Below are 14,960 nucleotides of genomic sequence, written 5' to 3' on the forward strand. Positions count from 1 at the left end.
AATAAGAAACCAGGGAAGGGCATCAGAAGAACGGATAGGATTTTTAAAACATGGGATCGACGAAGAACGAGGATGGGTAAAATAAAATGGTCATAGTACTCCGCTTTGGCATTCTATAAATCAGCACTTCCAGTGACGATGCTGCCGCTAGCGGCTGCCGTTGCCGCCGCAAGCGGCAGCGGTAGCTAGCTGCGAACTTTCGGTTTCCGCCTTCGGAAGGAGGCCCTTTTCAGACATGGAGATACATCCTTATAAGCCTGGCCGATCTGCCCCGCCTCGATGTCGCTCTCGTTCTCTGTCCGATCCCTCAGCCCGGCGGCGAGCTTCACCGACAGTTGTCCGAGGTTCGTATGCGCTCTTCCCCTGTTTGATCTGTCCGGTTTGTTTCGGCGGATCGTTCTTTTTGGTGTTGATATGACATCAATGGTTTTCCTTGGGCAGTGATCAATCATGTCTGGCTGGATGGGCTGCCTTTGCAAGATACTGATACTTCAGCCGGGGACCGACGCTCAGCCTCTCACCCCGATGGATAAGCTGAAGGAGGTACTGTTCCTGCGCTTCATTTTGAGTTTTCGGCTTCTTTTTTCTTCAATGGCTGAAGAAAGGGTTTTCTGGGTTTTTCTTATTTGGGAAAACTGACGAGTAGATGTACTTCCTTGGGCTTCCAATGGGGACCTGTGCTTTTTATGTGGAGAGAGTCTTGTTCATTTCGATTTCCCTTGATGTTGTGAGTAATTAAGAAATGCATACTTCAAGTACGTATGATAGTAAAACACATGCATCTGCATTTCTCTATATTAAGATGTGGATTTATTTTCTTAGATTGTAGGCTGAAAAAAAGATTGAAATTTAGTCTATACAAATAATTACAGTAGGTTATATCATTTGTATATTTAACTGGTTCATTTGGACCCTCTGTCCTCCTCTCTGTACAGACACACAAAAGGCAGAAGAAAAAGTCGCAGACCTACAAAAAGAAGGCTTCTCAAGAGGCTAGGAAAGAGAAGGAGTTCAGAAGAGCAGGAGATGAAAGAGGTACGTCATTCACCTCGACGTTTTTCCTGGATAGATACCTTTTACACCTTTGCTTTTGTTATGTTTTTTCTCAGAGTTGCTTCATTTGCTCAACCTGTCCACTGGTTATTAGAAATAGAGTTTTGTACACGATAATTCGGTTCAAATCCACATGAACTTGTCCTTACGTTCGTTATTTCATTGTTTGTGGCAGTTGAAGCACTTTGATCTGTCATTGCATTCTGATCTGTACTTTCCTTTGTATAATCGTGACCTTACTACTGGATAGCAATCTTAGCACAATCAATTCTTTCACCATTACATTTTGTTGTTTGTGGCTGCAACTTCATTTTCTATCATTTCGCCTATAGTGCTTGATTTCTTTTCCCTTGCAACTATGCAAGATTTTTTTTTTCTTTCATATGATACTTGAAGCTATATGATGGCATTTATCAATTATTGAAGTCGGCTAGTTGTTATCTTATTGACGTAAAGTTGTGCCTTTGGGAATGCAGCTGCATCTCGATGCTCGGAGATGAAGACGCTGTATTACAAGCAGATTGAGCAGCTCGAAAATTCCCAATTACAGATTAGGAAAAAGGTGAGCCATCAAGATTCAATGATTCAGAACTTCCTTGATATCTGCTTCTAGGATTGGATGACTGATATGTGAATGGTCCAGATAATACTTTTGGAAGGAGAAAAAGCAAGAACTGAAACTGTGGATGCTCTGGAAAGTGGAGAAGAAGAACTCAAAAAAATGCAGGAAGTGAAGTACGTTCTACTTTTGTTTTCCTTTCTGAATTCCAGAATACTAATTCTGTTGACATTTGTTTCTTTCCATGCAATGTGGCAGCACTTTCTTATTGCAGCTTCTTGAGCTTGAATTAGCCGGGTGCTCCATTATGGTGCTTTCTTTTGCTCGTAGAGTAGACTGATGTCTATTTTTTCACAGAAATACTGATGATGGGGACAGGACCGTGGATGAGATGAATAGAGGAATGGTAAACGTGAATGAAAGTGAAGATTCGTCGTCAATTTTTTCTGATGCAGCCACTCACTTTGATGGGGTTACCATCCTCACACTTTGTTTGATTTTAGTTATGCTTTTGATCATCGATTGGGTGGATCTCAAACTACCTCCTGGACAGTCCATGCTTATCTCTAATCACCTTGTAATTCCAGGATTAGCATGAGGCTGAGCTTGAAGAACTGGAAGGAGCTGACAGGACTTGCTACTTTGCAGGCTGACATGGCACTTTGAGCAGGTCAATCTTCTCTCATATTTTCAAAAGCTAGTATTGAGCAAATCATTGTTGTTGCATGGGGATTTTGAAGGCGCTATTGGAATCGGCTGATATTTTATTACTAGATATGGTGAAATTGCATTTACTTGGGAGACATACCCCAACAGTAGTTTCTCAAGTGTTCACCATCTTACGAAGTTGGACCATGCTTTTCATAATTTGCACTTCGATCTTGATTGGGCTTTTTTATTTCGATCTAGACAGTTTCGATCTTCCCCTGAAGTACTATTCTAGTGTGTCTATGGATGTCTATATCCTAGTCATATATCCCAGAAGAGCAAATGGATGCCTGATTTCAATTTGTTAGCAAGGTTTCAGCAATGTCATTTCCCTACCTTTTTCGCTCAACACGGTTCTCTAAATCAGAGAGAGAGAGAGAGAGAGAGAGAGATCAGAGATACCACTGTCAAAGTATGTTTCTATTGAGTTGTATGATCAAATTACACCTCGCCCCAATCTCATTAAGGATAAAAACCGATTCAGCTTGCGCATTCAGAGAGGGTCAGCTAACCTTTATTACAAATCTAGGAAGCTTGGTTCAGGCATCAGACCAGGGCAACAACATACCCGTGCAATGTGCCCTGTCAGTTTAACATATTTGCATCAGAATCCGAGAGAAATTGGATGCGACAACTGGTGCATATGCCATTTGACTCTGTGGTATCTAGTTTCCCAGTGTTGACATCTCCAAGTGGTCCAAATCATCAGTAATTCCCACCTGCAGTTGCATTTCAGCATTAGAACTTGGGTCAAAGAACTTAGAAAAGGAAAAACTGTCTAAATAGTCCTAAACTTATTATACTTTTATCAATTCAGTCCTATATTTTTTAATTTTATTAATTCAGTCCTAAACATTTTCATCTTATGCTAATTCAATTTTAAATATTTTCACTTATTTTCACTTCTTGCCTGACATGGCACTTTTTAAATAATATTTTAATAATATTTTATCTTTTTATGTTTTTTTTTTTTTTTAACTTTTTGGCTTTTTTCTTTGGGGTTTCGGATTTGGCTGGCAACCCTTGGTGCCCAAATCCGAGCCCCCACACTTTTAAATAATATTTTAATAATATTTTATCTTTTTTGTTTTTTTTTTTTTTTTTTTTTACTTTTTGGCTTTTTGGCTTTTTTCTCTGGGGTTTCGGATTTGGCTGGCAACCCTTGGTGCCCAAATCCGACCCCCCCCTCCCCAAAAAAAGCAAAAGAAAAAGCAAAAAAAGTAAAATAAAAAGAAGAAAACCATAGAAAATTCAAAATATTATTAAAATATTATTTAAAATGTCAAGTTAGTAATTTCCTACCAAATTGGTCGGATGAACTCAATTAACACAATAAATGAAAAAGTTTAGGATTGAAGTATCAAAATTGAAAGATTTATTATGATTGGCAAAAATGCAATAAGTTTAAGACTTTTTGAACAAGTTTTTCGAAAGATCTGCTAAGCTAAAACAGCTACTTCGAAGGAGCTGCTCACACCTTGCTTAAGAATAAATTCACTCATCCTTTTGGAACTATATTTTGACTGGACTGATTTATCTGGTGAGCAGAAAATGTTTCTCGGAACAAAACCATCACATTTGCTAATGGTTTAGATGCTGCTATTTATAGTGTTTTTGGCCAAATAAACCGCAGTTATCAGTATTTGGGTGTTGGTCTACCTACTATGATGCTTTTGGACGGGGCTATACATGTGCTTATGAGAACTCCTCCCGGTACATATGTTCTAGCTGTTCTTTGGCTTCTGGAAAATTGTTTGAGCACCACTGTCTCGGTGTGAAAATATTGTCTACAAAATCATAAGCCCAGAAAGAATTTAAAGGGCCGAATAGAGAAAATTCACAATGTCGAGAAATTGCTCAAGCGCTTACATGAAGACTAAAATAAACGCTTAAAAAAGCAGTATCTGTCAAAGGTAACACCTGTCCATCTATTGGCTGCTGCATGAGCAACCGATATTGCATCCTCTGTCCATATTACTGAGAAAGAGTCAGCTAGTCAGATCGCCAAACAAAATAACATAAAGAAAGAAACGAGAAATCCAGAAAAGCTTAAGGAAAAAACTAGAAATTTGAGCATCATAAGACCGGCTTTCCTAACTCATTGCTTTAAAGGCAGCTGGATCATTGTCTGCATATTCTGCCATCTCGTCCTAAACTATCAGACGATGGACTATCATTATTACTTCACTTTTAATTTTGGATAATCAATGAGAATGGGGGAATAGTTCAACCACAACCTTCAACTCATTGTATGTCGCCTCTACTTTTTTAAGGTTGCTTAAAGCCTCCTTACGTTCATCCTGGTCAAGCCACAGAGGAAGCACACAACTTTTACATTTCACTCTTTAGGACCATATTGCCTATTGTTGAAAATAGATCTACTCACAGATTCCTCCCTTCCCTTCTTTAATGCATTGTACTGATCAGCTAGCCCTGCGAGCCGCCTCTTACTTCTTTGGACATCAGATTCAAGTTTCAGGTACACATTTCGCAGCTGTGATTTAGTTACTCTGTTGTTATCGTTAACAAAGTGCATAATGAATGCAAACAAAGAGACAGCTCTCATAGAATTCAGGTCAACAGTGAAGTATTGATCTCAACCTGGTTTGCCGCGCAGCTAGGAAGACTCAGAAATATACCTGAAATTTCAAGCCAATTCCCGCAATTAGGCATTTCAGTGCTATACTTGATCAGAAGTACTGCTTGAGTTTAGTATTAGAATGACGTGAGGAGCAAAAGAGTTTGGAAGCATGAATATATGAGCAATCATGTCGGTGTATTTCTTGTTGATATAGAGTTGAGGGGGAAAACTCATGTCGGGAAAGCTATGACTCGCCGAAGTTCCAATCTTGTCCTTTGAGACTAGATCATCATCAACCAAACTTTGAACAACATCTTTGACGGACTGGGTAATAACACCTTTTCTGGGTCCCAATTTCTCAAGCTCCTTTAGCTGAAACGTAACAAGGAAGAGTACTTCTGATGAGTGCTATCGACTTGTACTCTCATGGATGAATCTCTCTCTTCCTTCCTAGGACAAAGAATGCAAAAACATGGTATGACTCCACTTCTTTCCAAACTACAACATCAGCAAAAACAAGAAAACTTCAGTCAAAATGAAGCATGTTGAGAACTGTGAGATACTCGATAAATACGGTCAAAAGTGTCAGAATCTCACGAGGAAGAAGCCTTGCGACTCGTAGAATATCTGACACATCTTCTCTCGCTTCTCTTCCAATGGGAGTCCACGCTTTTTCGACTGCACACGACCCAAAATTTAACAAATGTTTAATCCACGGCACAAATTAGGCCGGTGATCCATAGTCAAGCAAGAGAACAGCAATCCTCAGTGCAAACAACATCCGCAGATCGAAACGACGTAGCAAAAAAATCAAGGCACCATCGAGACTCCAGAGGATCAGGAATAGCCCTAAAATTGAAAACCGACCCGGCGACACCATCGAGCGAATGCGCCAAGCATCAAATGACGACTAGTTCGACTCGAGAACCACCAGGCGATTCGGTGTCACCCTGTAGCCCGAAACTCGAAAACCTAGCTGAAATTCGCGAACCAAAATGCTCGCTCCATGCGTAATCTAACCTCAGATCAGCCCCCAAAAAACACAGACGAAAGCACAACTCAATTTTGTTGTTGCGCGATTCGACGAAGGGAGCGGTGGAGGAGAAGACGAACTCGAGCTGCGGCAGGTTCCGCGAGATTTCTCTCTCCCTCGTTCTTCTTTTGGCGGGAATTTGGTTGGGGTTTGAAGGTCCTGGAGCGAGCGAGGTTTGAGTTTTTGAGCTTTTTTTTCCTACTCGTTTCGACAAAGGTTGGCGGAAATTACACATTGCTCACCGACTTTTCCCCTTATTACGTTTTGCACCCCCAAAAATTTGACAAGCTATCAAATCAGAGAGGTTAGCTAATAATGATATATAATTAATCACGTGAACCAATGTATCACGCGAATATTTCCAGATAAATTTGCACGTATTAAAGTGCCCATTTCATTATAATCGAATGATATTACCTTGAATTGCTGGCGGTGTTATTCTTTCGGAGTTAAATGAAAAAATATCCAATGGTGACCTTGTTGTGACATCCTGATTTTCGACCTTATATCAATTATATGAAATAAGATTTGCATCGACGCGTCTATAGTCTTTATCACTAATCTATCAGGTGAAGCCGTTAAGAAATATAAATGCGACCAACTTGAGAATTTCATCAAAAATCGACTACTCGACTGTGCTAATCTACAATGATCAATACGACACTATCAAATGCGCTAAAAATTCCTAAAAGCTATCTGGTAGGTTAGGTTATGCTAAAATCGCGTCTGGTTGAAATTAACCATGAAATTGAACTCGATTTCAAGAATCAAAAGTTCTAGTGTGTCACATTACGTTTTATTTTTTGGAAGTCGACTCATCTTTCGAAGAATTTTCGGCGAGCTCGAATTTTCAGCGAAAAATTGAAATTGGGTGATTTTAAATCAGGAAATTCAAAGGGCCATTTTTGTGTGCATTTTTGGCCTTCAAGTTGGATCAATTGATAAGGAAAATTGTGGATTTGTTGTGGGCACCTTAGTTAGTATTTTTGGGGACCAAATTGGATTGAATTTGAGAGATTTAGTGTGAAATTGAAGTTGGAATGCTTGAAATTCGTAGGCCATGGGACGTTGCAACATTTGAACCTCAAAATTGGCTTATTGAAGAAGCTTGAGTGGGAAAATTGCTACTGGATCATAACTATGGACTTATAAGGCATACACTTAAGTGTTTAGGATATTTTCCAAGGACTTTTGTGGACTCTTGTCCCCCCTTCAACCTGCAGCAGCCTCTTATTCTTCTTCCTTACTTCTTTTTTTTTTTTTTCCATTGTTGCTGGATTAGAAGCAAAGAACCAGCCTAGACCAGCCAGTCTTCATCGCAAGTCACCGCCCGAGCCCGCCGAAGCCGCAGTAGCCCGCACGCTCTCCGGTCGCCCACGAGGCTAGCCCCGAGCTCGCTTGACCGCCTTCAGTTCCATGCATCCGCAGAAGCTAGGCCGTCAACCAGCTTCTTTGCCGGCCACCCCAGCTCGTCCCCGACGCCACCTAGTTCCGCCGTGCTCACTTCCATACCAATCCAGCCCGTCCCAACCGCCGTAGCCATTCGGTCCAGCCCAAAGCAGAACCGAAACTCACAACTTAGGCTGTGAGCTTCATGGGTCATTTTTAGGCCCTTCCGAACCTCCCTTGGCGTCGCCGTAGGCCCAAGTCTCACTTGCTTCTGTGTCGCCGTCGCCGTGAACTCATCGGCTCATTAAACTAGTGAGTTTACTCTCTAAACCTTACTTAGGAGTTTAATTATGCTTAGAGGAGGATTAGTTTAGACTAAGTGTGGATTATGAGGATTAGTTAATGTAATTAAGCATTTAGATAGTTAATTAGATTCATTAGGTGGTTAGATTAGTTTAATTAGAAGTTAATTGGATTATGTGATTTAGTTAGCTTAGTATATTATTTAATTAAGTCCAATTAGGTGGTTAGATTAGTGTATATAGCTTAATTAGTGATTTATTTAATTATTTTGCATTTATTTAATTAGTTTGTAAATTATTTATTTATTTATTTATTTTCCGGAAATTATACCGGAATAGTTCGTTGCGAGAATTTCATGCTAATCGTCGTGGTGTGGTTGATTTGTGCAATTTGATGCCGAGTGTTAATTTTTTAATTATTATTCCAAAAATATGAGATGTTGGTGTTTAATTAGAAAAATATTGGATCTCGGTTTTTTACGCCTAAAATGTTTTTAGTACTATATAAAATCGTGGAATTTAAAAATGAAAAGATATCACGCTTTATGGTCCGGTTCAACCGTGTGTTCACGCATACCTATTTTACCGGGTGTTTTTAATATGAAGAAAAATATACCAAATACATTATTTAAATTGAGGCATTTAAGTGCAAAGCACAATATCCTTGACTAGGATTGGATATGCATGTAATCGCTACTGAAACCCGTCACGAGCTTTTATGCCGGACGATGCTCCTTCGGGAATGCCCCACGTCAATGGATGCCGGTTACAGTAGAGGTTGAGCCGATGCTCCTTCGGGAATGCCCCACATCAACGGATGCCGATCACAGTGGAGGCTAGGCTAATGCTCATTCGAGAATGCCATCTAGATGTAGACATTGCCGTGTTCAATAGTGCGAGACGACACCCAACTATGTCGGAAGACCGCTGACTGTTGAGTCGGCCATAGCCGTTGGGTCATAATTAATTGGAATACTTGACTAAGTGATATATCAGTGCCTGATTATGAGATAAAATTGTGTGGCACGGTATGAGATGTGTCATGACAATTTGGCCTTATAATAGGGACCCTTGTGATTGATTGATTCATGAATTTGAAGTGTTCCAATTAATGTTTACGCTTGTTGTGTTTAAATATGTTATATGAGCTGTACTGATGTGCATGAATGTGTTGAGGCGAGGTGAGTCTTATTTGATGTGTGATTAAGCTGCCTTTAGGTGTATTATCTTTCTAATTGGGATTTGGGGCATAGAATTGCTAAGATATTGTCTCACCCTATCGTGGGTTTAACTTGTCACGCCCCGAACTTCCGAGCGCGTGCCCATCTCTCTTTGGTCGATAAAAATTTGCGACTTCCCAAAATGAGTCGCCGACCCTTTCATTTTATTGCACATGCGGAAATGAAAATAAATCCCCTGACAATAATCATCTCGGGATAGAAAAGCAGGACAACAATTCACAAAAGCACACTTTTATAAACAACCGGTTTAGATACAAAACAGGTCTAGTCGAAAACCTACAAAAATGTCGATTCTCAAAAGAGGCTATCCTATGACATACTAATAGGACACATCCGCTGATCCTCCATACTCCACCTCCTCAAACTCCGGGGCCTTGGTTCTCCACGACCATCTTCTAAGGACTTGAAAATGATTATTTAATAACCAGTGAGATAATATCTCAGCAAGTCTATACTCTAAACCCCGATTAGGAGGGTAATACGCTTAGAGGCGTCCTAATCACATAATCACGCATTTATTATAAAGGACTTACCTCGCCTCAGTCCCACCTTGTAGGTCAATACAATTTATATCACAAACATCCATACAAATATGAGCAACAATTAAGCTCCAACAACAGGAACACCACACTCAATCAATCATGCGTTCCTAGTTTTACTCTCGGCATATGGTACGGCCTACTTTCTGTTAGCGGTCCTCTAGCATTGTCAGGCATCGTCTCACACCATTGTGCACGTCATCGTCATTATGTCGACGGCATTCCATAAAGGAGCATCGGTCCAGAATCTACTACGATCGACATCCATTGGTAGTGCATCGTCCAGCTTAATAGCTCGGGACGGGTTTTCTTAACCAACACACGATCACTCAAACATGGCCTAGGGCACCGTGTATTGCACTCAAATATCTCTATTAAAATGGTGAACCTGTCCTATTTTCTTCGTATTAGAAATACCCATGAAAATTGTCGTGTGTGGGTATATGATCAATTCATTCTAGAAGATTGATATCATTTCTTTTCAAAATCCACTGGTTTATATAGTATATAAAATCATTTTCGGTATTTAAAACCCGACACTTAGGATTTTCTGGATAAATGTCAAAATTCACAAATTTTGGAATAATTGACTCAATTTCCAATCAGCAAGAAATACCATTTGGGTAATATTTCCAAAGGAGTTGCAAATGGATCGGCAGATCATAGGTTCATACGGGGTGGTTCCAAACTCAACGGTGGCAACTAAACACGAGGGTTGCGCTCGTTGCGGGACTTAACCCAACACCTTACGGCACGAGCTGACGATAGCCATGCACCACTTGTGTCCGCGTTCCCGAAGGCACACCTCTCTTTCAAGAGGATTTGACAATCAATTTTCATAATTTAACACTCGATTGTAGAAATTAACTATATCATTGCAATCAGCACGAAATTCTGGTTATCGACTATCTCGGCCTAATTTTCGGAAAATATTTAATAATTAAATAATTTCTAAAATTAATTAAATAAATCAATGTAAATTCTAAAAATACTAACCTAGGCCAGAATCACCAAATTAAAAACCAATACGGACCCGGGAAATTCCCAAACCCTTCTAGATAAATAGCACATCCTATCTAGGCCTTGATTAATTTAATCTAACCACCTAACATGCACAATTAAATAACTAAATCACTAATTTAATCTAACTAATCACCTAATTCCTAATTAAATTAAAATAAGCATCCCTTAAACGTCATTAGCCTACTAAGAAGAGTTTAGTGCATAAATTCACTGGTTTATTACGGAAACCGGTTCACTGCGATGACGGCGCGATGGCGGCCGAAATCTGAACTTTCGGCGGCGTCGACGGACTTGGACCGGGCCTAAACTTGGCCCAAGAAATCTCAGCCCAAACTGAGATGTGCTCTGGAAATGGGCTGGGCTTCAAATGGACTGAACAGGCCTTGAATGGGCTGAACGGGCTTCTTGGGCTGACTTCAAGGAGCTGGACCAAAACTCGCATGGGCTGAAGACACGGGCTGAGCTTGATCCATGTGGGCTGCTGAACTCGAGACGGGCTGCTGGCTGAAATCGTGGGCTTCAAATGGATGGCAGGAAGCTGGGCTTCGCTGGACTGGCTTTCACGGAGATCCTGGGCCCGTGAAATTAGCTGACTGATCGTGGGCTGAAGACTGCTGCTTCGGTGGATTGCTGCTCGCGTGGGTTGAAGCTGCTGCAGCTGAAGGGAGACGCGCGGCTTCGATCGTGGGCTGGCGCTGCACTCGGTGGTCAACTAAGGAGAGGGGGAGCTTGGTTGTTGACCGATGAAGGTGCAGACGCGGCCAAGTGGCAGCGTAGAGGAGAGAGAGCAGGCTGGCGAAGGGGTGCACGAACTGGCGGGAGCTGGGCCGAAAACACACGCTGGAAGTTGCTGAAAACGTGGAGGCGTGCGTGAATTTGAATGGTGGTCAACTTCGGCGGTCTTCCACGCTCGTTTGTTGACCGAAGGGGGACAAAACGTAATGGAGAGGCAGGCGGCAGAGAAGAAATGAATTTCGGTGGTGGAGGGGTAGCTTCGCAGGGAAACCAGGAAGAAGGAAAAGTAAAGCAGGAAATGGAGGTAGAAGGGGTAGAGAGAAGGGGCGGTGGTGTGCGCAAATGGAGAGAAGATGAGGGAGAGACGTGTGAGCTTGGAGTGAAGAGGATTAAAAGTCCCTTCCATTAATTTCATGTTCCCCTAATACTTTCTAGTTAATTTTTCATCAAAACCATCTAAATTGAAGCCAAAAATTGAAGCCCTTGCCTAATTTCGAATTTCCCAATTTTAGGATCAATTTCTTCACTCAATTTCCCAAATTGAAGTCTAATTTCGATGAAGAAAAATCCTGAATAATTTTCTGTAAGTCCCTGATACTCAAAGGCTCAGTAAAGAGGCCAAAAATCCAATCAATTTGGCCAATCCAAATTTTTGCTAATTTCTACAATGTCCGAAACGGTTTTCTGTAAAAATCCCGGAATCTCTGAAATTTTTTTAGAGGATGAGTCGACGTTCCTAAAATAGATTGTGACACCATAGAACTTTTAATTTATGAAATTTGGTTCAAATTCACGATTAATTTCACTTCGACGCGCTTTTAGCGTGACCTAGTCTACCAAGTACCTTTTAGGAATTTTGGGTGCAATTGACCCGTGATCGATTTATCTCGAGTGACAATGTACATTTTCGATACATTGGCGACTTTCGGTTGTCGTGAAAATCTCAATATTTCAATTACAGACACAGGGTACCCAAAACGACAGAAAATCAATTTAGTGCCAATTGATGAGAATTCTACAATCAGGTGGAATCACTCACACTTTGATCACATATCTCAATCGAATCGACCTATCTCTGATCTCTGATCGATTTTGACAATGTCGTAATGACCTTTGTTGATTAGCACGGTCGAGTAGTCGATTTCTAGTCAAATTCTAAAATCTATTGCATTTAGATTTCTTAATTGCTTCCCCAGATAGTCCAGTTATCTCGTGAGTGATCGGCTTAGAGAATAGCACTATCGGCTCGTTGATGAAAGGCCCGATTTATTTAATTGAAAATAAAATCTAAAAATTCAGGCTATCACATAACTTTTTTAGGTCCTTAGATGAAGGTGCAACCCGTTTGTTTTGGGTGGCCGCGAGAGGCCGAAGAAGAGCGTACCGTCTTACCCATCCACGGGAACCCCGATTAGACCCTTGAACTTGTGGTTACTATTATTTGGGTCAATGAGGGTCTGTTAGTCCCTTATAGATTTAGAGCATGGTTTCACCACGGGCCCAACATTGTTCGAGAGGGCCCCTTGGATGGCTTTGACGGACCTACCGTCGATGGCGAGTATTTTGAGCTCAATCTCGTGCATGACGCTGATATTATAGTTGACATTGAGGTGAACTCGGGACCTAAAGTTGAGGAGCCTACAGTAGAGGTAGCTAACCCTCTAGACCTTGACATGCCTGATGGTGTCGTGATAGACTCGGATTCCAAGTAGATAGGGTTCAGGGTAGGGTTAGCTTGGTAGCTCCTTTTTTGTTATAGACTTTTGTATATAAACTTGATGTGTGTATAAAGTATAGATTTTATGAAAATTGATTATCTTGTTTTTCTATCCCATGTTGTTTGTTGTCTAGAGTTATTGTTCGCTTCCGCATGTGCATAAATCATTTGGGTCGGTGACGCATCCTAGGAACATCGCAATTTAGTCGACCACCGAGGAATGTGCATAAGCTCGAGGTTCGGGACGTGACACTTGTGATCAACCACATGGTCACCTTCGGTAAGCTGCTCTAGCAAATATGGTTTTGCGGTCACTGTTACGGTGATGTTGACCACATTATAGTTGTATTTATAAGAGAGAAGCTAACATAGGAAAATGGCTAGCATAGACTTTATAGGGCACCGGCAATTTTGCCTATATGATGTTTTGTCTTTGCATAGGCTATCCTGCTTCAAACTTTCGATTTTGATGGAAATATTCATGATTAATTAGCAATTGTTGATGGAGCAAATGACCATTCTCATTTTGTTGAGATATTTTTTCGCAAAATTATTTCTTATTCAATCCAACTTTATCCTATCTCATTTTTTGGATTTCTTATTCGGCATTTTATCCGGACATATCTAGTACAAAAGATGTCCCCAAACACCGGATAAGATAATAATTTATCCTACCCAAATTCAAATTCGAAATACCAAATGCAGCTTAAATGGATAACCTTCTCTTTCTTCCACTTGCTCGCATTTTCTATCTGAGCAAGAACATTATTGTATGGCGTCTGCGTTTTTGGACCCTAACTCCATAGCTATGATGGTGGCACCGAGCTTCATGGTTCATGCAGTATTTATATACCCCAAGTTGACCTCTTCTTTAACTTTGTCCGGGCTTTAGTTTCCGCTTTTGCGGTACCCACTGCTTGGTGTTTGATTGATGGAAATAAATCATTTTTAATGCTTTCTTGTAAGCACAAATCAAAAGTATGAGTAGCTGGTGAGTTCGAATCTCATCAATCGTCAACCGTATGACCAGGACCATTGTATTTCTTGAAAAGTAGTTATGGTTCTCCAGGCCAGAAATCTGATAAAGAAAAGAAAAAAGATTCAGCCAACGACCTCTTTTATTTGTTGAGAAAATGACATTGACAATTTCTGAATTTTGGTGTGTATAATCTTTGAAATTATAATTTATTTATTGTGGCTTTTGAACTATAGCCAAATTTGCAATGTGGGTACTGAATTTTCAAATTGTTCGATGTGACATCTAAATATTTAGTACGTAATCAATTTAAGCCGAATCATTTTTAAATGCATTGGATATGGCGATTGGCCAGCTCAAGCACGGGACAATGATGTCAGAGCAGTGGGGGTATCAAGCGCATGCAACTCCACAGGCATGTGGATCTGATGTTCGGAGGCTTTGGTGGTGCGTGATGGCATGTTCAGTAGTTGTTGGGGGGAGATTCACAATCTAGCTCAGAGAAAGGGCCACGAGTCTGGCGGTGGTGTTTGTTTTTCAAAATAAACAACAGAAGGCGTCCAAATTCAAACCCAACAGCGGCGAGCATCGCAGGTTTGAGATGTGGAGGCGTCCAGCTTCTATGGCGATGCAATTTCAGGATCTAGGTTGTTTGAGGACGGCAAGTCCGACGGTTGTGTCTGATTTTCAAAATGAGTAACAAAAGTGTGCCGAACAACAACTAAAGCTTTGGCCTTGGTAGAAAACCACGAGCATCATGGCCAGCGTAGCTAGCGTCATGATGACCACTGTGGAATGAACTCAATGGGCTCCTCAGGTATGATGGCTCTCAGGAAACATCGGGTCTAATACAAAGTCGAGATTCGTGGTTGAAGGGAGAAAAATGTAATGGTGTGTATGTTACAAATGTAACGAGTACAAATTCAAGTCTCCCTGTTAGGGTGAGAAGGCAAAGATTTAATTACAATTAAACTACAATTAATACAATGTATATCACAATTATTGTAAACTACAATTATATATCCACTACTGGTATGATATCACTATATCGCAGTAGCTTTTTCTCCTCCAATTCTTCTGGACAATATAATTTCTCTAAATCAA

General features: G+C 40.7%; 1 protein-coding gene and 1 non-coding gene across 7 annotated transcripts; one reads left to right on the forward strand and one right to left on the reverse strand.

The window, feature by feature from the left end:
• On the forward strand, positions 1 to 5,312 carry LOC104436531 (vacuolar protein sorting-associated protein 32 homolog 2). Of its 4 annotated transcripts, XR_001985339.2 has the most exons (9): positions 24 to 344; positions 442 to 543; positions 936 to 1,035; positions 1,530 to 1,615; positions 1,697 to 1,788; positions 1,970 to 2,084; positions 2,200 to 2,282; positions 4,748 to 4,799; positions 4,938 to 5,312. XR_001985339.2 is itself a non-coding variant. In XM_010049335.3 (7 exons), exons 2-7 carry the CDS (start codon positions 451 to 453, stop codon positions 2,203 to 2,205), a joined length of 426 nt encoding a protein of 141 aa, XP_010047637.2. In that variant the 5' UTR covers positions 8 to 344; positions 442 to 450; the 3' UTR covers positions 2,206 to 2,638. The 4 variants fall into 4 exon arrangements, 2 of the variants coding, with proteins under 2 accessions (XP_010047637.2, XP_010047636.2); XM_010049335.3 differs by lacking the exons at positions 4,748 to 4,799; positions 4,938 to 5,312 and having other exon boundaries at positions 8 to 344; positions 1,970 to 2,018; positions 2,200 to 2,638; XM_010049334.3 differs by lacking the exons at positions 4,748 to 4,799; positions 4,938 to 5,312 and having other exon boundaries at positions 26 to 344; positions 2,200 to 2,638.
• LOC104439030 lies at positions 3,529 to 6,093 on the reverse strand. 3 transcript variants are annotated; one of them, XR_005549398.1, is made up of 5 exons: positions 5,922 to 6,093; positions 5,499 to 5,579; positions 4,922 to 5,399; positions 4,241 to 4,297; positions 3,529 to 4,107 (listed from the first exon to the last, which is right to left on the reverse strand). It is a non-coding gene; the product is annotated as an uncharacterized LOC104439030 (transcript). The 3 variants fall into 3 exon arrangements; XR_005549397.1 differs by having other exon boundaries at positions 4,241 to 5,399; XR_005549399.1 differs by having other exon boundaries at positions 4,241 to 5,347; positions 5,465 to 5,579.
• Positions 6,094 to 14,960: the final 8,867 nt, after the last annotated feature.

This window comes from Eucalyptus grandis, chromosome 3, assembly GCF_016545825.1.
Source record: "Eucalyptus grandis isolate ANBG69807.140 chromosome 3, ASM1654582v1, whole genome shotgun sequence".
Classification (NCBI taxonomy): Eukaryota; Viridiplantae; Streptophyta; class Magnoliopsida; order Myrtales; family Myrtaceae; genus Eucalyptus; species Eucalyptus grandis.